This window comes from Leptonychotes weddellii, chromosome 3 (genome assembly GCF_054177405.1).
Source record: "Leptonychotes weddellii isolate Sample4059 chromosome 3, ASM5417740v2, whole genome shotgun sequence".
In the NCBI taxonomy this organism is placed as follows: domain Eukaryota; kingdom Metazoa; phylum Chordata; class Mammalia; order Carnivora; family Phocidae; genus Leptonychotes; species Leptonychotes weddellii.
In genome coordinates, this window is record NC_138371.1 from 102,143,052 (window position 1) to 102,169,840 (window position 26,789).

The 26,789-nt window shown below is 43.3% G+C and overlaps 1 protein-coding gene across 8 annotated transcripts; it reads left to right on the plus strand.

The window, feature by feature from the left end:
- Window positions 1-9,817: 9,817 nt before the first annotated feature.
- Window positions 9,818-26,100, plus strand: PTPN18 (protein tyrosine phosphatase non-receptor type 18). Of its 8 annotated transcripts, XM_006751189.3 has the most exons (15): window positions 9,836-9,993; window positions 11,364-11,472; window positions 11,739-11,815; window positions 11,895-11,990; window positions 12,104-12,142; window positions 21,951-22,019; window positions 22,613-22,675; window positions 22,886-23,028; window positions 23,429-23,495; window positions 23,579-23,656; window positions 23,741-23,830; window positions 24,118-24,206; window positions 24,915-25,117; window positions 25,628-25,702; window positions 25,904-26,100. In XM_006751189.3, exons 1-15 carry the CDS (start codon window positions 9,901-9,903, stop codon window positions 25,969-25,971), a joined length of 1,359 nt encoding a protein of 452 aa, XP_006751252.2. In that variant the 5' UTR covers window positions 9,836-9,900; the 3' UTR covers window positions 25,972-26,100. The 8 variants fall into 8 exon arrangements, with proteins under 8 accessions (XP_081670817.1, XP_081670812.1, XP_081670814.1 ...); XM_081814686.1 differs by having other exon boundaries at window positions 9,835-9,993; window positions 23,434-23,656; XM_081814688.1 differs by lacking the exon at window positions 23,741-23,830 and having other exon boundaries at window positions 9,835-9,993; window positions 23,434-23,656.
- Window positions 26,101-26,789: the final 689 nt, after the last annotated feature.

The window sequence follows — 26,789 nt, forward strand, 5'->3', positions numbered from 1 at the left end:
GCACATCAGAAAATCAAGGATGACCTCTTCATTTAAAGATTCTGAGCTTAATCACATCTGCGAAGACTTTTTGTTTTTCCGAATAAGATCACGGGCTCCAGGAATTAGGCTGTGGACATATCTTTTGGGGCCACCATTCGTCTGACTACACGTCCTCATTCCTCACTTTCAATAGCTGTGGGGCTCCTGCCCTTCCTGTTTACTGTATCCCTCTGTACCTCTTGCAGACATCACAGGCATGAGGATGATGCTCCCCTGCTTACTCTGAGCATCCTCATGGTGAGCACCATGAGGCCTGGGGCTGCATTCACTATTTCACAAGCCTAGAGCAGGCCCTTAGTCACTGGTGTTTTATTTTTTAATAACAGCACAGAAGTCTCAGAGCAGGCCTTTGTGCAAACTATTATTCATTTTATTGTGGCTTCCACTGCTAAAGAAGTCTTTGAGTGTAATTCTTTCAAGTTCCTCAGAAGTCAACACACTTGGCCTCATTAGTAGTGGGGGGCTTTATGAAAGACGTTGGGTCCACGTTTTGCTCATCAGCTGTGTTTAGCCATTGGATGTGAATGGTATGTACTGTCAAATGATACTGGGGGAAACAGGACCCCTCATACTGTGCTGGTGGAAGAACCTGTAGGTAAAGGATTTTCAGATGGCAGTTTGGTAGAGTTTCTTAGCATTTAAAATGTTCTACTTCTTGAGTCACCATCCTAGGGTCAGAAGTGGTCACTGTGATGCTGCTGGGGACAGCTTAGCCACAGCTTTGCCTGGATGTTTGAGCAGGGCAATTTGTAGAGTGAGTCAATAAAATAACAGTAATTAAAGCACGAAATAAGTTGTGGGAAATGTCCACTGTAGTGCCTTGTGTATTGCACAGATAATATCCTGAGGACTCACAGGGAGCCTTGGATTTGAGGCTTGGTACAGTGCTTAAAGGGATATTTATGCATCTTTTATTTGACTTTTTTGGGAAGAAATCAGTTCTTTTATGGTTTTGAAATGTGAAGAACAAGGGAGGAGACAGGAGTGGGCGTGGGCTTTGGTGTGTACCATTTGGAGCATCTCCTCTGGCCAGAGAGCAGTGGCCCAGGGAGAGTAGAGGGCCTTTGTGACCAGGAAAAGCCCTGTGTCATGTCTGCAACTGATTTTCGTGTTCTAGTATTCTCAGTATTCAGAAATATTAGCATGTGGGGAATCCAAGTTAAGGGCATGAGAGATCTGTGCCCTGTTTTTGCAACTTTTATATAAACATGACATTTCAAAAGAAAAGTTACAGAAGTTTTGGGGCGCCTGGGTGGCTCAGTTGGTTAAGCAACTGCCTTCGGCTCAGGTCATGATCCTGGAGTCCCGGGATCGAGTCCCGCATCGGGCTCCCTGCTCGGCAGGGAGTCTGCTTCTCCCTCTAACCCTCCTCCCTCTCATGCTCTCTGTCTCTCATTCTCTCTCTCGCAAATAAAAAAAAAAAAAAAAAAAAGTTACAGAAGTTTTAAAAGAATTACTGCTAATCTATTGGGTAACAATATAACATTGGAGTTCCTTTAGAAAATGTTCTTAGTTTTTATATATAGTGAAGTATTTAGGGGTGAAATATCAGCCTGATACTTGTTTGAAAATGCTTCAGCGGAGGGGGAAAAACTGAAGCAAAATACTAATTGTCACATTTAGGTGATGCAGACGGGGGTTTGTTACAATATTCTTTCTACTTTGATATGTTTTAAGTTTTTTACAGTAAAGGATTAAAAGGAAAATAATTACAAATGTCTGCTGTTGTTATTAAAGCATTTTTCATATTGTTAAGTTGTTAAAAATCTTCAATAAAAAGGTTGAGGTGTGAAAATAAAAGGGAACCTCCTTTACAATAAAATTGGAAAGCCAGCAGGGAGCGATCTCACGCCCTACCACTCCTAAACTCCTTAATTGCAGACCCAAATGGAAGAGAAACCTTGTAAATCCTTGCTACTTTAGCTACTACTTTGGTATCCCAGCAGGAGAAAGAAAGGTTTTCTACTCCTCCGGCAACAGCCCCGCCAATGAGAGACTGTCACAACTCAGCCAATGAAAAGCCACTATACTTTGAACTCCCAGTTTACTCTAAGGGACTTTTTGTTTATAACAGCCCTCCCTACTTCTCACTTTCCTCTGTAAAAGAGCATTCCTCTCTTTTGTTCTCTGGACTTGCCTATGGTTTTGCCTTACCAGGCTTGTCTTGGATTGCAATTCTCTGCTATTCCCAAATAAACCCATTTTTTGCTGGTAAAACAACTGCCGGTTTTATTTTTAACATTGACAAAGGAGACGTGCCAACCATTAATGGTGGTTGAAAGCCATTGAGAGTTAGGGCCAAAGGGTGGTGGTAAAAAAAAGAGGAAAGAATGTGTTCATGGTACAAAAAAGAAGTGAAAATTCAAGCACAATATGAGGTACATTTTAGGCATTGGTCCACCAAACCGGTTGCAGTGAACATCTTGCCCACTATCCCTTATTCTTTCCCTAGGGTACACTCCTAGAAGTGGAATTTCTGATCCGAGGAGATGTGCAAGTCTAAACCTTTTGATATTTACTACCAGAAAGTTTATAGCAGGAGACCGTTTTTATCAGATTGGCAAAGATGAGGAAGGTTCAATATGGTCCATAAAGGTGTAGGGAGTTTTGTATAATAGATGTAAAACTGTGGGGAAATTTTATAATTTCTACTTTGATCCCATAGCCAGACCTAGGAATGTGCCCAACCTGCACACCATGTACACAGTGGTCACCGTGCAAGGATCTGTACCGTTGTCTGTAGCAGCAAAAGCAGGGAAACAGCCTGGATGTCCATCAGTAGCACTGAAGTTACATAAATTAGGATGTATCCACAGAGTGGAACACTGTAGCCACTGAGCACCTCAAGATAAAGTGTTGAATAAAAAACATGGTGACATGCCATATATGATATGCTACCAGTGTGCAGAAGGAAGGGGGAGGGCCTTGTGCTGGTATATGAACTGCATTATCTCCAGGAGGGTAAACATTCAACTGGTGCCTTGCAGGAGGGAACGGTGCGCCGAGGATCCAGGGAGGAGGGAGAATTTAGTGCTACTGTGGGTAGACATTTCATTTACTTGTTGACCACTTACGTGAGCTCCCATCTGGGTTCTCTGCCCAGTTTTCTTTGGAGTGCAGGGAAGACACTTTGATTTTGTCTGATTGGCTTCAAGAATTTGAAGATGTTGTAAATACTTCTCTAATACTGATACTTCTTTAAATTACAAAAGTAACACACCCTCAAGTTAAAAAAAACAACAGAAATGCACAGTGAAAAATAAACCACCTTCCTCCTTCTTGTGCCCCCAACAATTCCACTGTACTCTCCAAAAGCTATGGACTATTGACTTAAAAAATATATATATATATATGGCCAGATGTTTTCTCTTCATGGTATTTTTTAACCCAAAAATCATGCTCTATACACCATTCTGGAACTTCCTGTCTTTCCCTTTAATGATCTCTTTCAGCTGCCTCTAGGTTATCAAGGGTATCCAGTACACGTGGATCCACCTCCTATTTAATACCTGCACATTTAAGTTGTTTTCTATTTTTACTACCAGAAACCTTGCTTCAAGAACATCATTGAACATACCTTTGTGTATACTTATGCGAGTATATCTGATGAATAAATTCCTCTGAGTGGAATGTTGTCTTTAAAATGATCATAGATGCTGCTGAATTGTCCTCCGAGAGGCTGTCCTGGCCACTGTCAGTAGATCTGAGTGCCTGTTTCTGTGTCCTTGCTGACACTTGGTACTATCAGACTTTTCATCTTGGCCAAGCTCTAGGTGCAAAATGGTTCCCCAGCTGAATTTGTATTTCTTTAATTATGATGGAGGTTGTGCATCTTTTCAAATACTATTGGCCATTTGTATGTGTGTGTTGTCTCTGACCTGTTTGCTCTCTTTCTCTATAGAAATGATTGTTCACCTCTATATTGATTGATTTAAATATTTTAATTGTGCAAAATTTCAAACATACAACAACAGAGAGGACCATACAGTGAGTCCATGAGCCCACCTCAATGTTGACCAGTCTGGTTTCCTTTATAGCCCCACCTACTATTCCCTATATCCACTCACTTGTTTATTTTGAAGCAAATCCTTGACGTCATGTCATTTCATTCATGATTATTTCTGTATGTATCTCCAAAAGATAAGGACTCAACAAGAATAACAATACCATTATCACACCTAAAGAACCAATTATTCCAAATATATATTTTATATATTATATATTCCAAATAGATTATTTCAAATATCGTTAGTGTTGAGTTTTCCCCGATTACAGTATGTTACTTTGAACTAGGATCCAAATGAGGTCTATTCATTGCACATGATTGAAAAGTCACTTGTCATTCTTTTTAAATAGCTTTATTAAGATACAATTCACATATCAGACAGTTCACCCATTTAAGGTATACAATTAAAAAAATATATACAATTAAACTTTTTTATCATTGTCACAGGATTGTGCAACCATCGCTACAATCTAATTTTAGAACATTTTTGTCCCTTCTGAAAGGAACCCCGTACCCATTAGTCACTTCCCATTCCCCTCCAACCATCCCTCCACCCTCAGGCCCTTGTAACCACTAATCTACTTTTGGTCCATAGAGTTGCCTATTCTGGACATTTCATACAAATGGAATCATACAATATGTGGTGTTTTTTTACTGCCTTCTTTTACTTAGCGTGCATTTTTAAAATTTATCCCTGTGGTAGCATGCATCAGTACTTCATTTCTTTTTACTGCTGAGTAATAGTCCATTGTATGGATATACCATATTTTATTTATCTGTTTATCACTTTATGAAACTTGGGTTGTTTCTACTTTGGGGCTATTATGAATAATGCTGCCGTAAGTATTTGTGTATACATCCTAAGTCTCTTTTAACCTATAGGATTCTCTCTCTTTTTTTATTTTTTCTTTGTAATTTGTTCAATTAGGAAGCTGGTTTATTTGTTACAGAGTTTCCACAGTGTGGATGTCTCTGATCTTGTCCCTGTTGTGTCATTTAACGTTTTTCTGTGCCCTTCTATTTCTTCTGAATTAACATTTAGATCTAAAGGCTCAATCAGGTGCAGGTTTAAATTTTATTGGTGGGAATACTTGGTGGAGTGTTGTGTTCTTTTACTAGGAGGATGATAATGTGTGGGGTGTCTTTTTTGTGATGGTAGCAGACATTAATATCATTGTTTAGCTCTATTAATTCAATAGGGGTTTGGAACTTGGTGCCTATTTTTCAAGAAATTAATAGATTTTTTTTTCATTACAGTTTCAAATTCATTTTTGCTGGTATATCGGAAAGTGATCTCTGTATGTATATGTGTGATGTGTGTGTGTGTATTATATTTCAACTAGATACCTTATTAAATTTTCTTATAAGCCTTTTTGGTTTTAGAACTCTCTAGCCTGATTATGCATGCCATGTGCCAGTTCCACAGTACTTTTGACAGACCCCCACTCTTGCTTTCTCCTTGCCACAGTGCATTGGCTAGGACTTCAGAACACTGAGCAGCAGCAGCAGCGTAAGATGCCCCCTGCCCTTGCTCTTGGTCTCATTACAGGAATCCTTCCAGAGATGTGCATACTTGCCCAGACATAGATGTGCACTTAACTTCTCTCTGGTTTTATAATTGAGGGGCAGAAAGCGATGGAGAAGATCCATACTTCCCTTTGGTTGTGACGCCATGGGCTCTGCATTCAGCACCCACAGAAGAGCCCTTAGCTATGCAGAACTCCAGCCAGACTAAGCTTAAAAGAACGTGACTAGTTGGTCTTTTCCAAATAAAGTGCTGGCTAAGCTAAAGTTGGGTGGGTGGAAGCTGCAAGCCAAGGATGCAGGGTGACCTGACCAGAGGCCCCAAGATGCTACCAGCATCACTGTCAGAGCATTTGTTTGCCTAAAGCTTACAGCAGTTGGAGCTGTTGGCACAGAGCCCAGGGCTGAGTTTATTTCCTCCAAAGGCATGTACTAGCATCTGGGGCTCACTCTGGGTGATGAAGATACCCAGGCTCTGCCCTGGAAGAGTGGGGCTGGTTGGTATGAACATTTTAAGGATGTAATTTTTTAAAGATGAGGAAGAGGGCTTTCCCCCTCCCTCTGTGAAGCAGAACAACAGGGCAGTTCCCAGTAGTAGAAATCAGCCTCCACAGAGAGGTCATGTGGGTTGGCAGCAGGACTGAGAAATGGTAGGTAGGGTGGCTTTCTCCTTGGGCTGTGTTCCCCCAGTTCTAAGCTGCTGCTTTTTTTCCCAGAAAGGGACCAGGAGGGATCCTCAATTTCAGAACACTGAAATCCAGAACCCCTGAGGAGTTAGGGGAGAATAACAAAAGCCCTCCCAGAGGTAGTTAGCTGCAATCACTGGTGGGCACAAGCTGCCCCTATTGGAGTCAATGTCCTTTTTCCTGTTTGCTAAGCACCACATTTGTGGATGGACCCACAGGTCAGCCCACCCTGCCTGCAGGTTCTTAACAGAAGCGGTGGGAGAATTTTTTCAAATGTCTTCTGCCCTTTTTGGTCTATCAAAAAAGGAAGCCAGAGAAGAACTGTGCAGTAATACTATCGATAGTCTCAAAGTATCTCCCAACAAGCTCCCTGGGTTAAGGTGGTATCTATGTTTCTCCATTATAAAGTTACAGTTTTTCCCTTTGCAACATCTGCTCAGCCTGGGTTCCTCACAGCATTAGGAAAGCTTACCCAAGCACCTTCCAGCACCCAGTTCACTTGCCTCTGTTGAGTGAGCACTATGAGCAGGCAATCAGGCAGATTGGCATGTGGCATGTGGGCATCAGGATACTTAGGATCTTCAAGGGCAGTGCCCTCTGCTCCCACTTCATGGGATTGCCACCAATAGGGTGAACAAAAGAGCCCCTAGCAGCAGCAAATCCCATTGTAAGAACATGGCATGCAATTCTCTGGGAGGAGGGAGAGGTGGGACAGGCTGGGCTACTGGAGGAATTCCCATGGGTCTCCCCATCCCCCACACCAGCCTGAGCTGAGTAGATTGCAAGCCAGGAGCATTTGGATATCTGGAGAGACCTAGAGGGATAGTCAGCGGGGCACACAAATTAAACAATGAGAGGCAGTCATGGAGTTAGGATGAACGTGCAACCAAAAATATAGCCAGTCCAGCTGGAAGCATGACAGGTGGGCTACAGCCTCAGCCATTCTGTTCATAAGCCATAAGATTTTGAACCAGATAGAAAGATCCCCAAATAGGCAGACACACAGACCCCTGGCTAGACAGACTTCTGGATGGACAAAATCCCAGGGAGACAAATAAGACTCCAGAGGGACAGACAGCCAGATAAATGGACAGATTCTTGAACAAATGGGAAGATACCCAGCCAGACATCCAGAAAGACCTGTGGTCAGACACATGGACACCTTCCTGGCGTCAGCCAATTAGGTGATCCCAGGCAACCAAAAGACAAAATCCCTCAAGGACAGACAGACATTACCCCAGCAAAGAGATACCCCACCTACCCAGTCAATTAGCCAGGCAGACCTCAGCTTGACAGGCTTAGCTCCTGCCACAGACCCCAGCCTATGAGAAAGCCAAGCCCTTAGCAAGATAAACATCACCCCGAAAAGCCAGATGGACAGATAGGTACATCCCCCCACTGGACAAACAGACCCTCAGTCACTGGTCAGAAGATCCCCAGCTAGCCAGACCCCAGCTTCTGGGTCAGCCTTCCTGCCTCCCAGTCACCACCATAGATGACATGGATGGCCCAATGACCCTTCAGTGTTGCATCTGCTCCCCAGGTACCACCAGTTCCCAGTGACCTTTGACCTCCAATGACATCCACTAACACCAGGGTCCACAAAGACATTTCATGATCCCACAGTGACTCTTCCTCATTTACTCTGGTATCCACTAGTCCCTAATGACTGCCATTAGTATCCATGAGTACTCAGACTAAAGAGTGTCCATGACTCCTCCATTGAACATCCATATCTTCTCAAAGTTCCCTGAGACTTCTGTATCCCACCTCCCCAAGTCTCCAAAAACCCATGACCATCCACAAAATCTCAGTGATTTCATTGACATACACTATAGTGCACCGAGCAGGAGCCCTCAATGACCTTCCTTCTTTTGATCCCTCAGTTACTTAAACTACCACTCCAAATCCCAATAGCCCTTCAGCTACTTTCACAGTCTCTCACTGACCTCCAATGGCTGCCAATAACATCTGATGACAGTTGCCCATGAACATCCAAAGAACTCTCACTGACCTCCAATGAATTAACTATAAATGTCCGTCCTCAGTGATCACTACTGACCATCTTTGAACTCTTAGAGATGAAACTAATAAACACTGAGTCCACGGTGACCCCACCCAACCCCTCAATAAACAAAACCAGTGATCATCCACTTTGACTTCTGTCACTTAAACCTGGGTCAGTAAACCAGGTTACACAGCCTCAGGCCACACCCACAGAAATGTTTTGTGACACATGAAAATTACATGAAATTAAAATTTCAATGTCCACAAATAGTTTTATTGGAATATAGCCACACTCATTTCTTTACTTGTGGCCTATGGCTGCTTTCACACTGCCATGGTGGAGTTGAGTAGCTGGGACAGACACCAGAGACAGCAAAGCCAAAAACCAAAGTCTTTTGAAAAAAAAAAGAGTTTGCCCATCCCTAACTCAAAAAACAACACTCTAATAATCCATAATTAATTAAATCCACAACCTGAACCAATGACCTTTTTGACCCCTCACTTAAAGTACACCTCACCCCATTGGTTAACCTTTTACACCTCAACGACCTCAAACTGGACTCCACAGACACCCCCTCCAGTGACACCCCCAGAAATTCCTCCCATGACTCCTGGAGCCCTACTGGGTGAGAGGTGGGCTGGCCCATCTATCCAGGCAGGACCCCTAGGCTCCTCTCCGCTTTCTCCAGCCTCCCCTTGGTGACCCGGGGAACTGGGTCACCAAGTGGTTCTCTTGGCCTTTTCCTGCGCATTTTCTGAAGTTGAGGGTGTGGAGACAGCAAAAAGAGAAGCTCTTTGAAAGCCTTGAGAACATCTTTCCCCCTGGAACCCACTTTGACGGCCTCAGTTCTGTTTCCCTGCAGGTTTATGAGGGTTGAGATCCTTAAATTCAGAAAGGATCCTGGCGCCCCCAGCTCCTCCTAGCCCGACCCAGAAAAAGGAACCTCAGGAAATACAGAGATACAGAAACAGACGCTTCCATTCGGTCTTTCTCACAACGGGGGTGCCCGGGTGTCAGTGCCCCACCCCCCCACCCCCCCGCGGCAACCTCAGCAACCTCCCGTGACCTCCCTCGGGCCCCGCCGCCGGAGCTCACAGTGAGGGACGCCCCCAACCCAGGCTCCTCGAGGCAGGACTTGCAGCTGGATCTCCGCGACCATCTCCACTCACAGCTGCCGCGCCGCCTCTCTAGCTCGGATCCCAGTCTATCTCTCAGGGAGACTGGACCTGGGAGGCCAGGCGAGAATGCAAGGCCATCTACCAACGCGGGCCCTTGGAGGGAGGGGCGCGGATCCTGGGAACAAGCAGGAGAAAGCATCCAGCGGATTGTGCGGACTCAGCCAACATGCCCGGCGCGCATAAAAAGGGAAGCACCTGCGCTGGACTCAGTTCCCAGGCCCAGCGGGAGAGGACGTAGGGCTCCCGAGGCTGCCTGGGTCCCGGAGCCTGTGGGCAGTACCGGGGCGAGCTCCGAATGTCATTGGCCGAGGGGCGAGCCCTGCCGCCTGTTGCGCGCTTCCATTGGGTTGCAAGATAGGAGGCGGGGCCTCTGCAGCCCGCCTCCGCCTCCAGCTTTCTTGCTACTAGCTGAGCGGAGCGCAGCAGCTGGACTGGACCTCTCTGGCCCACGGCGTCATGAGCCACAACTTGGACGCTGCGCGGAGCTTCTTGGAGCAGTTGAAGGCGCGAGGCGGCCGGGAGAGGGCGATCCTTGCCGGCGAGTTCAGCGTGAGTGGGCGAGAGTGGACGGCCAAACCGCGCGCTCAGTCTCCTGGTCCTGGGCTGTCCGATGTCTGTCCTGTGCGCCCTGCCGCGCTTTGCGCCCCCCACCCCCTTTCTCTATGCGTCCAAGGGTGTCTCCTCGCTTCAAGGTCTATTTTTCTCCCCCCCGGCACCTCTCTGTCGCTCTCTCCTCTGTCTCTGTCCTCATCCTCTGCCCACAGAACCCCAGAGGGCGAAGTCCACGGCAGGGTTGGGCGGTGCCGCACACGCCCTTGTGTCCCTGTGCCCTCATCCAGCTCCCGGAATAGTTCCGCTACTGGGTGGGGCTGGAGAAGCCGGCGCAGCAAGGGAAGGCAGGCGCGCACTTGCGCTTGACACCGGTCACCCGGGCCTCTCCAGGCACCCTGGTGATCACTTCTGTGATCATGTGGAAGAAGGGGCTAGGGGAAGAGGAACCAAGAAGCCCCACTGCGGGTGGAGGGGAAGTGGGTTGGTGGTGTGGATGCCGGACTCTAATAGGCGCTGTGACCTAGGGTACTTTACCCGGGTCCTCTGGCGTCAGTTTCTCCTTGGGTAAAACGCGACCTCTAATGACCTGAGGAACTGGTGTGGGTAAAAAAGCGCCTAGCACATCTTGAGCGCTCAGTTTGTAGGATCCTTTGTCACTAGTTATAAATATTCTAAACATTACAATGCCGTGATGCAAGCCATGTGTAAGGAATGCTAATGCAGCGTCGTAGGCATTGGTAGGTGTTACTTATTATCGTCTGATTTTGAATAGCTGATATGATGGTAATACACTTCACGAATTATAATAATCTAATAGTAACAAAGTATCTGTAATATTTTGTTACATAAGTAATGTTATACATTATAATTCATATACATTGTATATTGTCACATATATCATACATCATCATGTTTGTTATATTAAATACATATTCCATTACAATTATTGTTTACAATACAATGTAACACAGTTTGAGCGTTTAGGGGGTAGATGCTGAGAGGTTTGAGTGCAACCCTCACTGTTCCAGTTCCTGGGTGGGCCTTTGGCAAGTCACTCAACCATGTGGTGCATCAGCTTTCTTACCTACACCATGGGGACATTAATAATAGTACTAACTTTGGGGTGACCTTGTAATGATTCAATGTCATTAGCACAGAGCCTGGCATAGACAAGGTGCTCTGAGTTGCTATTACTATTGTATCACTACAATTACCCAGGCACCATGCTATCTAAGAGTCTGCATTCACCTCTCACAGGCCATGTACCTTGTATCCCTACAAGTGCCTCTGTGCCCCAGAACTCTGACCTTGCTCCTCTCTTCCTCTCTCCTCCCTTTCCCGGGTCTGCTAATGGTGCCTTCCGCCAGGACATCCAGGCCTGCTCAGCCGCATGGAAGACTGGCTGTATGTGCTCCACTGAGGCTGGCAGTCTGCCAGGGAATGTGAGGAAGAACCGCTACAAAGATGTGCTGCCCTGTAAGTCGGGGGCTTCCAGAGGGAGTCAGTGAGGCTCTGCACACATCCTCCATCCCATGACAGTCCAGTCCATCCCCACTGTGCTCCCAGTGCACTCCCTCTCAGATCCTTGCAATGGCTGCATTTCTCCTGAGCAGCTCACAAGTGCACCCAGGTGGGATCCCTGCTGGGTGTGCAGTAAACCTGCTGGCTTTCATCCAGGAGGCCATCAGGGCTTTGATGCTCCTATCACCCCAAAGCACTTTTCTCACCTCTCCCACTGGCAGATGATCAGACACGAGTGATCCTCTCCCTGCTCCAGGAGGAGGGACATGGCGACTACATCAATGGCAACTTCATCCGGGTCAGGCTGGGAGTCAGGGAAGGGGTGGACTTGGAGGGGGTGACAGCAAGATCTCGGTGATGAACTTAGCCTTTACCAGGGCACAGACGGAAGCCAGGCCTACATCGCCACACAAGGACCCCTGCCTCACACCTTGCTAGACTTCTGGCGCCTGGTCTGGGAGTTTGGGGTCAAGGTCAGCCTTAGAGGACCGTGAGGTGGGGCTAACATTCTGAGTCCTCCCTTGGCCTTGTTTCTCCAATTCCCTAACCCAAATCACTCCCCTCTTCCCTTACCCTTCTTGTCTAGGTGATCCTGATGGCATGTCGAGAAATGGAGAATGGGCGGGTAGGTGTCCTCAGCCCTCTAGAATACATTTCCTTGAGCAGGAAGGAGGCAGGAGAAATCTTGCTAGCACCTCCCTAATCCCAGGTCTGAAAGGCCCAATTCTTGAAGTGACTCCACTATTGCTCTAATTTTTTGTTGATCTTTTTCCTTTTATTCATGGTGCTCATCCCTGCAGTGTTCACAAACCCTTTACTGCAGGTCTTCCCAACCCAAGTCTGCATCATAGACTGTAAGGTCCTACACTGAGCTGTCCCTGATACAGCTCTGATCTCTGTGTTTTTCTCTCTCTCCTTTATTCACTCCACTCTAGCCATTTTGGCCTTTGCTGTTCCTCAGATGTGCCAGGGATGGCACTGTCTCAGGACCTGTGCCTTGGCTGTTTCCTTTGCCCAGAACATTCTTCTTGGCTTGCTCTACTACCACCTTCAGATCTTTGTTCAAACACTACTTTCTCCATGACACCTTCCTGGATCTTACACCATTTAAAACTCCCAGCACTCCCACTCTCCTTCCTGTGTCCTATTTTCCTTCACAGTTCTTACCATTTCTAGCATACAAGGTAATCTACACATTGTTTATTCTCCATCTCCTTGATTAGAAGATAAGTCCAGGAGTGCAGGGATCTTTGTTTTGCCTGTTAGCATAAATTAGTTACTCAAAAAATGCATGTCAGCTTTGAAGGCACATGGTTTCTACATTCTGGCCTATTCAATAGACAGGGTTGGGAAGTGGGGTAAGTACTGCCCAGGGATGAATGGCTGATCATGGAATCTGTACAACCTGTAGTGATGCCCCTTTTTCATTCCTGATTTTGGTAATTTGTGGTCTATCTCTCCCATGTCAGTCTGGCTAGAGTAAAGATGAGCAAACTTTACCTATTGTACTAGGTCTGTCTTGCTGCCTTTTCTTGTAAATAAAATGTATTAAAATACAGCCACACTCATATGTTTAGATATTGTATATACCCACTTTCATGCTACAATGGCAGAATTCAGTAGTTGCAAGTTGGGTGGATTGAATGGCTCACAAAGTGTAAAATACTTATTATCTGGCCCTATTTTATAGAAAATGTTAGCCATCTCTGGGCTAGAGGTTTGTCAATTGTTGTTGCTGTTGCTGTTGTTGTTTTTTAAAGAACCAGCTTTGGGTTTTATTTTTCTCTATTTTTTTCTCTTATATTTCTCTATTTTTTTTTCATTTCTTATTTCATTAATAACTTTTCATCTTTTTCATTTCCTTCCTAATGTTATTTAGGTTTAACATTCCTATTTTTCTAGTTTCTGAAACTTAGATCATTGATTTGAGATTTTTCTTTTTTCATATATAAGCATTTAATGTTATTCATTTTTCTCTAAGCACTGCTTTAGCTACATCTCACAAACTTGATAAATTGTATCTTCTTTTTCAATTAGTTCAAAATACTTTCTAATTTCCCTTGTGATTTCTTCTTTGACTCATGGTATTTGACCATGGTTGTACTTAGTTTCCAAATATTTGAGGACTTTCCCATATATCTTCCTGTTATTAATTTTTAGTTAATTCCACTATGGTCAAAGAACAACTTTATATGATTTTAATCCTTTTACATATACTGAGACTTGTTTTATGGCTATGAATATGGCCTATCTTGGTAAATAGTCTATGAACACTTGAAAAGAATGTGTATTCTGCTTTTGTTGAGTAGAGTGTTCTATAAATATCAGTCAAATTGTGTCTTTTTTGAAAGACACTTTAATATTTTTGTATCTTTACTGTATTTTATAAATCTTTACTAATTTATTTTCTCTAAATGTTCTATCAATTGCTGAGAGAGGAGTGATGAAATCTCCAAGTATTCTATAACTGCCAATTAGGACAAATATTATTCAAATCTTATTGTTCGTATGACTTTTTAGGGGGTCTACTTGCCCTATTATTTGCTGAAATAATGTTGAAATCTCTAATTTTAAAATTATCTGTCTTTTCAGTTCTGTCAGTTTCTGCTTCAGCTATTTTGAAACTCTGTAATTGAGTGCATATACAGTTAGGATTATGTCTTCCTGATTAATCAATCCCTTTTCCAATATGTAAGGTTCCTTTCTATCTCTGGTAATATTCCTTCTCTGAAGTGAACTGTGATATTAATATAGCCATTTAAATTGTGCTAGAGTGTACATATCTTTTTCCATTCTTTTACCTTTTATCTATGTTCATCTTTATTTTTAAAGTGTCTTGTAGGTGGCATATTGTAGGGGCTTACTTTTTAATTTAGTCTGACAATCTCTGCCTTTAATTGGAGTAAATCTACCATCTTTGTTTTCTGTTTGTTCCATCTGTTCTTTGCCCCTTTATTCTTTTCTGTCTTCTTCCAGATTGAGAATTATTTATTTATTTATTTATTTATTTATTTATTTATTTATTTAAGGGAGAGAGAGAGAGCACGAGTGGGGGAGAGAGGCAGAATGAAAGGGAGAAGCAGACTCCCCACTGAGCAGGGGCCTGATGTGGGACTTGATCCCAGGACCCCAAGACCATGACCTGAGCCAAAGGCAGATGCTTAACTGACTGAGCCACCCACGTGCCCCCAGATTGAGAATTTTTATGAATCCATTTCATAGTCATTATTTACTTATTAGTTATACCTCTTTGTATTATGTGCTTAGTGTGGCTTTAGGGTTTATCAGTTATATCTTTAATTCGTCACAGTCTACACTCAAATAATATTATACCATTTCATTTAAAACGTAAGAACTATACTAGCATATTTCTAATTTCCCATTCCATGCTTTATGTTATTGTTGTCATAGATTTTAATTCTAAATATGAAATATACTCCACAATGCACTGTTATAATATTTTTGCTTTAGATTGTCTTTTTCTTATTTTTTAAATTTTTTAAGTCCAGTATAGTTAACATACAGTGTTATATTAGTTTCAGTGTACAATATAGTAATTCAACAATTCTAAATATTACTCACTGACCATCATGATAAGTGTACTCTTAATCCCCTTCACCTATTTCACCCATTCCCCACCCCCACCTTCCCTCTGGTAGCCACCTATTTACTCCCTATAGTTAATAGTCTGTTTTTTGGTTTCTCTCTCTTTTTTTTCTTCATTTGTTTGTCTTGTTTCTTAAGTTCCACATATGAGTGAAATCATATGGTACTTGTCTTTATCTGACTGATTTATTTCACTTAGTATTATACCCTCTAGATCCATCCATGTTGTTGCAAATGGCAAGATTTCATTCTATATTCCATTGTATATATATATATATACCACATCTTCTTTATCCATTCATCTATTGATGGACACTTGGGCTGCTTCCATAATTTGGCTATTGTAAATAATTCAGCAATAAACACAGGGGTGCATATATCCTTCTGAATTAGTGTTTGAGTATTCTTTGGATAAATACCAAGCAGTGCAATTACTGGATCATAGGGTAGTTCCATTTTTAATTTTTTGAGGAACCTCCATACTGTTTTCCAGAGTGGCTGCACCAGTTTGCATTCCCACCAACAGTGCACAATCGTTCTTTTTTCTCCACAACCTTGCCAACCCTTGATGTTTCTTGTATTTTTGATTTTAGCCATTCTGACAGGTGTGAGGTGATATCTCATTGTGTTTTGATTTGCATTTCCCTGATGATGAGTGATGTTGAGTGAGTATCCTTTCATGTGTCTGTTGGCCATTTGGATGTCTTCTTTGGAGAAATGTCTGTTCATGTCTTTTGTCCTTTTTTTTTTTTAAATATTTTATTTATTTATTTGACAGAGAGAGACACAGCAAGAGAGGGAACACAAGCAGGGGGAGTGGGAGAGGGAGAAGCAGGCTTCCCGCTGAGCAGGGATCCCGATGTGGGACTCGATCCTAGGACCCTGGGATCATGACTTGAGCCAAAGGCAGAGCTTAACAGCTGAGCCACCCAGGCACCCTCTTTTGTCCATTTTTTAATTGGATTATTTGGTGTTTGGCTGTTGAGTTGAATCAGTTCTTTATATATTTTGTATACTAACCCTTTATCAGATATGTCATTTGCAAACATCTCCCATTCAGTAGGTCATTTTTTTTTTTTAGTTTTATTGTTTGTTTCCTTTGTATGCAAAAGCTTTGTATTTTGCCACAGCAATCAGATAAGAAAAGAAAATACCATCCAGTGGTATTTTTTTTTCCCACAGCAATCAGATAAGAAAAGGAAATTGGTAAAAAAGAAGTAAAACTTTCACTATTTGCAGATGACATGATGGTATATATAGAAAACCCTAAAGACTACCCCCCAAAATTATTAAAACTGATAAATGAATTGAATAAGGTCACAGTATACAAAATCAATGTACAGAAATCTGTTGCATTTCTATACACTAATAATGAAGCAGCAGAAAGAGAATTTAAGGAAACAATCCAATTTATAATTGCACCAAAGATAATAAAATACCTAGGAATAAACTTAACCAAGGAAGTGAAAAACCTATACACTGAAAACTATAAAACGCTGATGAAAAAAGTTGAAGATGACACAAATAAATGGAAAGCTATTCCATGCTCATGGATTGGAAGAAGAAATATTGTTAAAATGTCCATACTTTCTAAAGCAATCTACAGATTTAATGCAATCCCTAAAATACCAACAGCATTTTTCACAGAACTAGAACAAACAATCCTAAAATTTGTATGGAACCACAAAAGATCCTGAATAGCCAAAACATTCTTGAAAAAGAAATATAAAGCTGGATATATCACAATTCCAGATTTTAAGTTATACTACAAAGCTGGCACAGTATGATACTGGCACAAAAATAGACACATAGATCAATGGAATAGGATAGAAATCCCAGAAATAAACCCATTATTATATGGTCAGTTAATCTATTAATCTTCAACAAAAGAGGCAAAAATATGCCATGGGAAAAAGAGTCACTTCAATAAATAGTGCCTGGAAAACTGGATATCTACATGCAAAAAAAAAAAAAAAGAAAGAAAGAAAGAAAAGAAACTGGACCACTTTCTTACACCACACACAAAAATAAACTCATAATGCATTGAAGACCTAAATGTGAGACCCAAAACCATAAAAATCCTAGAAGAGAGTACAGGCAGTAATTTCTCTGGCATTGGTCATAGCAACATCCTTCTTGATATGTCTCCTGAGGCAAAGGAAACAAAAGCAAAAATAAACTATTGGGACAGAATCAAAATAAACAATCTCTTTTAAAAAACAGCTTTATCAAGATGCAATTTATCCATTTAAAGTGTGCAATTCAATTGTTTTTAGTATATTCCAAAATTTAGTATATATTTAGTATATTTAGTTATGCAACCATCCCTGCAATAAATTTTACAACATTTTCATTACCCCACAAAGAAATCCTGCATCCATTGGCAGTCACTCCCCATTTCTCCATCCTAGGTAATCCCTACTCTATTTTTGGTCTCTTTAGGTTTGACTACTCTGGACTTTTCACGTAAACTGATTCATATGATATGTTGTCTTTGTGACTGGGTCCTTTCACTTAGCATGTTTTTAAAATTCATGCATATTATAGCATGTGTCAGTACTTAACTCCTTTTTATTGTTGAACAGTATTCCATTGAATGGATCTACCGCATTTATTTATTCATTTATCGGTTTATAGAATGTGAGTTGCTTCCACTTTTTGGCTATTATGAATAATGCTGCTATGAACATTTGTGTGCAAGTTTTTGTGTAGAAGTATGTTTTCAATTCTCTTGGGTACATATCTAGAAGTGGAATTGCTACATAATATGGTACTCCATTCTTAATATTTTGAGGAACTGTCAAACTTTTCCACAGCTACATCATTTTACCTTCCAATCAGCAATGTATGAGAATTTGAATCCTTCACATCCTCACCAACACTTGTTGTTGTCTTTTTTTTCAACACTTGTTTTTTTTCAGCACTTGTTATTTGTCTGTCTTTTCCCCATTGAATAGTCTTGTTATCCTTGTTGAAAATCAATTGACTATAAATGTAAGGGTTTATTTCTGGACTCTCAATTCTATTCCATTGATTGGTAGGTCTATCTTTGTACCAGTACTATACATTTTTTATTATTGTAACTTTATAGTAAGTTTTGAAATCAGGAAATGTGAGTCCACCAAATTTCTTCTTTTTTTCAAGTTTGTTTCGACTTTTCTGGGTCACTTGCTGTGCAGAAAAGAGTAATATAGCAGGCTTATGATTAAAAAAAAGACCTTCCTACTAGGTTGGATCTTGCCTGGAAATTGGATTTCTAATAAAAGTGGCTCACTATGCTTGAACTGTTTATATAAACAGTATGGTTTATTTGAACACCTGCCTTCCTTCTGGGAGTCTGAATTTGTGGTACATACTAGTCAGAGGGTGCCTGTATAACACATGGAGTGCCCCAGTGAATTCCCTGGGCACTGACTGCCTAATGAGCTTTACTGTGGACATTTCACACATGTTGTCTCAAATCATTGCTGGGGAAATTAAGCACATTGTGTGCGACTTCACTTGGAGAAGACCCTTGGAAGCAGGAATCTTGTTTCCTTCATTTTGCCCTGTGCATCTTTTCCCTTTGATTTTTTTTCTGTATCATTTTATTGTAATAAATCATAGCCATGAGTACAACTGTATGCTGAGTCCTGTGAGTCCCCCTAGTGAATCATCAAACCTGAGGGTAGTCTTGAGTATCTATGACACACTCATTAATATTAACATATTAATGTTAAGATCACCTTGCCAATATCTTCAAAAAGCCTTCTGGGATTTTGATAAGGAATGCATTGAATCTATCAATTTGGGAGCTATTTCCATCTTAACCATATTGTCTTCCATTCCATGAACATGGATGTTTTTCCATTTATCTAGGTCTTCTTTAATTTCTCTTAGCAATGTTTTATAGTGTTTAATTTAGTCTTGCACTTTTGTTAAATTTATTCCTAGTTTATACTTTTTGATGTTATTGTAAATGGAGTGATTTTCTTAATTTCATTTTCAGTTTCCTTATTGCAAACCAAATAGTTTTCACTATATAGAAATACAATTGATTTTTGTTTGATATTATGTCCTGCAACCTTGCTGAACTCATTTATTAGCTTTAATAGTGTGGGGGTGTGTGTGATTATGTGGAAAACTTAGGGTTTTCCATATATAATATGATGTCATCTGCAAATTGAGATAATTTTGCTGCTTCTTTTCTAATCCAATATTCCTCCTTCTGTCCCTCCCTATTTTCCTTTCTCCCTTCCTCCCTCCCTCCTTTCTTCCATTTCTTTTTTCCTAACTGCACTGACTAGACCTTTCTGTACAAAGTTGAACAGAAGTGGCAAGTGCAACCTGATTTTAAGGGCAAAACATTCAGTCTTTCACCATAAGTCTAAGGATTGGTTGTGGGTTTTTTTTTATAGATGTGTGTGTGTGGTGTTGTTGTTGTTGTTGTTTTAATCAGGCTAAGGAGTTTCCTTCCATTTCTAGTTTCCTTTGTATTTTTATCATGAAAGGGTGTTGGATTTTATCCAAAAATTTTTTCCTGCATCTATTCAGATGATCATGTGTTTTTGTTTTATTTTCTATTAATATGGTATATGACATTGATTTTTTATATATATATAACCAATCTTGCATTCCTGAGATTAATCCAACTTGGTCATGGTGTATAACCCTTTGCTGGTATTTTGTTGAGGATTTTAATGTCTGTATTAATGAAACATTGGTTAATAGTGTTCTTTTCTTGTGATATATATGTCTAGTTTTGGTATCAGATTAATATTGGCTTCATACAGTATGTTGGGAAATGGTCCTTCAATTTAAAAAAAAAATTGTGAAGGATTGCTATTAATTCTTCCTTGTTTGTTTGATAAAATTCACTAGACTGTCTTTTTTAAATGTTAAAAATGAGAAATATTTTTTATATTTAGCTACATATTTGCTTTTTCTTTACTCTTCATTCTTTTGTGTAGATCCATATTTCATCTAGTATCATGTTCCTTTTGTATGAACAGCTTACTTTAATATTTCTCACAGTATGGGTTTGTGATAAATTCTCCCAGCTTTTGTTTGTCCGAAGTGTTTTTTTAAATTTCAGCCTTTTTAGAATGTCACAACTTTGACTTCTGACTTGCAGTTTCTGACAAAATTCTGTCATTCTTATCTTTGTTCCTTAATATGTAATGTGTCTTTTTGTGTGTGATGTTTTTAAGTTTCCTCTTTCTCTCCCTCTCTCTCTCTCTGGCAATTTGATCATGATCTGCCTTTGTTTGGCTTTATGTTTACTCTCCTTATAGTTGACTTTCTTGGACTTGTGGGTTTGCGGTTTTATCAAATTTGGAAAATTTTCCAGCGATTATTTTTTCAAATATAGTTTCTGTTCTCCCCACTCTCCTCTCCTTCTTCTGGACTCCAGATACACATACATTAGACCATTTGGTATATTTCTACAAATAACGGATTCTTTGTTCATTTTTTCCCAGTAATTTTTGGGTTTTTTTTCATTTTAAATAGATTCTATTGCTATGTCTTCATGTTCACTGATCTTTTCTTCTGTGTCTAATCTGCTATTAGACAGTGACTTTTTAAATTTCACGTATTTTATTTTTCCTCTCTATAAGTTCCATTTTGGTATTTTCTCTATCTTTTGTTTCACTTTCATTATGTTCATGTTTTCTTTTTCATCTTCAAGTATATTTAAAATATTTTTTAAAAACTGTTTAAAGGTCTACTTCTTTCTTCATCCTTATTGGATCTTCTATTCATTTATTTTTCTCCTGGTTATGGGTCATGTTTTCTTGTTTCTTTGTATGTCTAGTAAATTTTTATTGGATGCTTGACATTTTTAATTTTGCAGGTAACTGTTAGATTTTATTGTCTTCCTTTAAAGAGTGTTGGACTTTTTCTGGAAGGCAGTTAAGTTACTTTTGGATGTTTGATCATTTTAAGGTTTGTTTTAAAGCTTTTGTAGGGCAGGTCTAGAGTAGCCTTTATTCTAGAACTAATTTCATTCTACTTTTAACATGTGGTCCTTCTTGGTTCCCTATTGAATGCCCTTATAGTCAGTTGGGTCTCTCCACTCTGGCTGGAGGAATGTAAATTATTTCTATCCCATTATGAACATTATAGGAAATATTCATCTTATAGGTCCTTAGCTATTATTCTTTCGTAGGAAGTTATTCTTGCCTGGCTTCACAGAGTTTCATGATCCTCAGATTATTATTCAGCTAATAATACTCAAAGGAACCATATGCAGACTTCTGAAATTTTTAACTCTTGTTTGCATAGCTCTGTTCTTTCCAGGACTTCAGCTAATAATACTCAAGGGGACCATTTGCAGACTTCTGAAATTTTTAACTCTTGTTTGCATAGCTCTATTCTTTCCACGACTCTGCCCTTCAAATTCTAGCTGCTTTGGCCTCCCTGAGCCATGATCTCTGGCTCCTCAACTCAGTGGGATCATTGGACTCTCCATGTCCTGCAGTAAGGTGAGGCAGTCATAAGATTTGGTCCATGTGTTTCCCTTTGTTCAGTGATCACAATCCTGCAATACCTGTTGTCCAATGTTTGAAAATAGTGGCTCATATGTTCTGTCCAATTTTTTAGTTGCTTACAGTATGAGAATATTCTGGCCTGTCTTCCTCCTGCATGGTCAGAAGCACAAGTCTCCACTGTATCTGTGTGTTTAATCTGATAAGGTTCTGACAGCTGGCCTGCATGATAGCTACAGCTATCTGTGCTTCCACCAGCAATGCCTGAGGTATTCTGTGGGGGTGTAGATGTATTGAGCTGGAACTCTAAAGCAGACTACTGCTCTTCACTCCCTGCCCTTTCTCCCTTGCCTTTTGCAGAAAAAGTGTGAGCGTTACTGGGCCCAAGAACAGGAACCACTACAGATTGGACTTTTCTGCATCACCCTGGTGAGCTGGGGCAGAGGTGGGAATTGTGTTTTATGAAGTCTTGGATGTTGTGGGAAGTTTCATAGAAGATTCTCAGGGAAGCTTTCGGGCTGGGCCTGAAAGGATGAATAGTTTTCCCACAGTCCCCTCACACTGCAGGGAACCCTCTAGTATTAGCGTGCAATAGCCAGAACTCAATATATACATTGCTGTTGCATTTTAACTATGATCATGGTTATCTCTGTTATATAAATGTGCCTGGTTAGGTTCTTAAAATCCCTATTTCCCTTACCATTTCATAACTCAGGAAAATCTCTTACCTCAAGTCAAATATAGTTGGAACATAATAAGTACAATAAAACTCTTGTAGAACGAAAGAAATATTTTTTCTTTTTTCACTATAAATGAGCTTGTTGGGGTTTTTAATCACAGTTCTTTCTCCCCTCTATCAAATGTTTCCTTCAGGAAAGCCATGGGGGATGTTTGAGCTGAATGAATTTTTAAAAATATGTTGACTTTGATTTTTAATCAGAAATGCTTTGTTTTCTGCAAATGTCTTTTGGCACCTGTGGTCTTTGCTCTCCTCTCTCTTCCCACCTGCCCCACATCCTCAGACAAGGGAGACATGGCTGAATGCAGACATCATGCTCAGGACCCTCCAGGTTACTTTTCAGAAGGTACTTAAAGGGAGGAAGAGGCTCCCATATGGGGAGAGCTATTTTCTGTCTCTGTTTTCTCATTTGTAAAATGTGCATTAGCAATAGTACCTATCTCCTCAGTTATTATCTGTTGGATTTAAATGGAAGATGTTTAGAACTGGGCCTGACAAGCAGTAGGTGCTCAATAAATGCTTTTTTATTATTTGCCGCTCGTTTCCTGTGTTTCAGGAATGTCGTTCTGTGTACCAGCTGCAATATATGTCCTGGCCAGACAGAGGAGTCCCCAGCAATCCTGAACATGTGCTCACCATGGTGGAGGAAGCCCGTCGCCTCCAGGGATCTGGCCCCAGCCCCCTCTGTGTCCACTGCAGGTTTAAGAAATGGGTTTTATGGCGGTCTGGTGAGACAGAGATGACTGGTGGGGGAGTGCAGAAGGCAGGGAGGGCCAGTGCAGGCCTTGAAGCCAGTGTCACAGTTTGAGTGCCTCTTTTGAAAAACCTGAAGCCACACTAGCTCATGCTGTATCAACTGAAATTTAGCATTTATTGAGTGCAGACTGCCTGCTGGAAGAGTAGTAAACACAGAGTTGATGCTCAACAAATGTAAGCAATTAAAAAGTTTTTTCTTCTAATTGTAATCTGGGGATTCTGAGAATCAAAAGGTGCTGCAGGGGATCCTCCATCAGGACCTTCATTCCCAAACCCAAACGCCCCACATAAAAGGGGTTGTGGGCAGGTCCTGACCAAGCTTATGCTTATTCTTGCTTGTCAGCGCAGGTTGTGGGCGAACAGGTGTCCTGTGCACTGTGGATTATGTGAGACAGTTGCTCCTGACCCAGGTATGAATAGGGCATATGTGTGCTTATGTGCAGTGCAGGTCCCATGCCCACCAGGTCCTGCTCATATGCCCTCTCTGCCCCAGATGATCCCACCTAACTTCAGCCTCTTCAACGTGGTCCTGGAGATAAGAAAGCAGCGGCCTGCAGCTGTGCAGACAGAGGTGAGAGCCTCAGTCTCCTCAATCCAAGGACACATCCCTCCTCCTCTTGTTTTCCCTTTCTGAGGATTCCTCTTCCCCCACCAGGAGCAGTACAGGTTCCTATACCACACAGTGGCTCAGATGTTCTTCTCAGCACTCCAAAACACCAGCCCCATTTACCAGAATTTCAAGGAGGTACCAAGGCCCCCTTCCTACTCTCTTCCTGCCCACCATCAACACCCTCAGAGACCAGGACCCAGAGCAGAAGTCTTTGGCCACCATCACTGCAGCATCTAGCCCATGGACTCCTTCTGGGAGCAGAGACTGGCTATGATACCCACTTTTGTCCTCCTTGCTACCTTATCAGACTGTTCCTCTTAAGCTTCCCCACCCCAGCCCTGGCAGAGTCCATGGTCACCTCCATCAGGAGTCTGGCCAGTTTCCTCCAAGTCTCATACCCTTTCCCTCCTGTCTTTCCCCAGAATTGTGCCCCAATCTACGACGATGCCCTCTCCTTCCAGACTTCCCAGACCCTTCCCACCACACCGCGCCCACCTGGCGAGGTCCTCAGGTACCCAGCTCCATCTCCTCGTTCTTCCCTTTCCAATTTCTCATGCTCAGAGGCTAACCCTTTCCTCGCCCTTGAAACACCAGCCCTTCCTTGCTGTTCAGTTTATCAAATATTCACTGGCTCTTTGACCTGAGTCGGGGAACCTGCCCCAAGATGACACTTTGATCCCAGAGATCCCATTGCCTCTGCCTCTAAGGCTAGCCCCTATGTTAGCCCTTTCTTTGCTTCCCTAGACATTAATTTAGCAAATATTTCTTGAGGCCGCCCACTTGTCAGGCCTCATGTCAGGTGCTGGGGACAGAGTCAACCTTCGTTTGCAGCAGATTTCACCCCCACGGCCTTTAGACTAGCTCTCCATTTTGAGGCTATCCCTCCCTCTCCTTTAGATGCCACTTCCTCATTCTTTTATTCGGACATGTACACAGAAATGACCACCCCTCAGTACCAATATCCTGCCCCATTCACCTGCCAGGCTGTCCCCTTCCCTTCACCCACCTAACTTGCCAGGCACTCGAGACACAGAACCGAGATCCAGAGACCCCCTCCCTCTCTCCCCTGAGACCTGCCCGCCCGCTTTCTCCGACCGGCGACCGGCGAGCAGCCTCTGGCGGGAAGGAAGCCGGCGGTTGACGAGCTAAGCGCACTCCCCACCCCCTCCCTCCCTTGGCTCAGTCGCTTCACTTCCTCCCCCGCCCGCCCCACCCGCAGAAGCATCTCGGTGCCGGGGCCCCCGGCCCTCACCATGGCCGACACGTACGCGGTGGTGCAGAAGCGCGGGGCGCCCACGGGCACCGGGGCGGGGGCGCGGGGGCGCGGCGCGGAGGAGGCGCCGCTCTACAGCCAAGTGATGTCGCGCGCCCTGCGGCCGCAGGCGCACACGGAGGACGTGCGTGGGTTGCTGCCTGGCCGCGGTAAGTCCGGGCCGGGCCGGGCCGGGGCGGGCCTGGGCGCGAAGCGGGAGGGCCGGCACCCACCTGAGCCTTCTCCAGACCCAGTCTTGCTGGGGTCGGGAAGGCCCTGGAGGCCTCAAGGACCCCCCCCATCTCCCCCCCCCCCAACTCCGCCCCCAAGTTCGGCCTGGTCAGGGCCTAAGCTGACATACGTACGTGCTCTCCCGGCCACGCCTTTGGGACTGTTGCCCAACTCCGGTCACGGCCGGAAAAGGGTGCCAGGCCTATCCTTGAGCCCAAGGCTGGGTCCGTTTCTCTGGCGACGCTAGCTAGTCCAGGCGGACCCGTCCGTTTCCGCTACGCCCCCTCCCGCTGCCCTCACCGCCCTGGCCCCCAGCCTGCCAGCTCAGGCCCCGGGAGCCTGGAGGATGCACTTCTGCCCCGGGTGGGTTCCGGAGCTCCGTGGGGCTGCCTGAGTCAATCCTTGGGGCTGCCTGAGTCAATCCTTGGGGGGTGGTTTTCTGCCCGCAGTTCCTGTTGACCAAAGCCCTGCTGGGCCTGACGCCTATGAGGATGTGGTGGATGGAGCTCAGAATGGTGGGCTAGGTGAGTCAAAGCCTGGGTTGCTGGGCCTCCGCAGCTTTGACCAGGTTTTGGGGGTTTAGGGATGGTGGCATGGGGCTCACACTCTCCGAGTCCTGCGGATGTGGCTGCAGTAAACAACCAGGGCCTGGAGGCTTGAGGATGACCTTCCACACATCTCCGCGCCTCAGCTTCTCCATGAAACACATGGTGCCCTTCTTCCAGGCTTCAACCTGCGCATTGGAAGGCCTAAAGGGCCCCGGGACCCCCCTGCTGAGTGGACCCACGTGTGAATGCTGTACCCTGCCTGCCTGTTGCCTCACATGGGCACCTGGACTGCTGACGGCCATTCTCTGCTATGTGAAGTGTTGGAAATGGGAATGCTGGTCCTGGATCAAAATAAAAGTTTCTCAGGGTGGAAATGTAGGGGCTTTGCCCCAGTGATTATAGTATTCAAGGCTTGAGGCTGGGGGAGATAGTTGAGAGATAATGGCTGGTGAGACTGCAGTGAACAGATACAAGAATAAACATCAGGAATGGGCCCAACCCCAGGGGACTAGGCAGGTTCTCCCAGGTGTGAAGAAGAGGATGGGCAGATGGGCTTCTGGAGACTGCCGCCATCACCACATAATGGACTAGTTCATCTCAATATCTGAGCCTCCCTCACTTAGACACTCAGCTGGACACAGAAATGGGTAGGCCCTGAAAAAGACTGATAGACACTCCGCCACCCCCCAACCACCATTCAGACAGATCCAAGCCAGGTAAACAACCCAGCAAACTGATTTCAAACAGGTAAAAAAGATCCCCACATGGGTACACAGACAGATGGGCCCCCAACCAGGACAAGTAGATAGCCATACACCTAGACAGCCAGACCTTCAGAGGGACGGTCCACAGCTGGATGGATGGACCTCCCATCAGATAAATCAACTAGCAGCCTGACAGACCACCCCCCGCAAGAGAGACCATCAAAAAGACCCCTCTCCCAGCTAGGCAGCCAGCCAGACACCAGCCAGATGGACCCCTAGGTGGACGGACTCCCAGACAGACATAAACAAATCCCTAGCTGAACAGATACAGACATCCTCTCAGCTAGGCAGACCCAGCC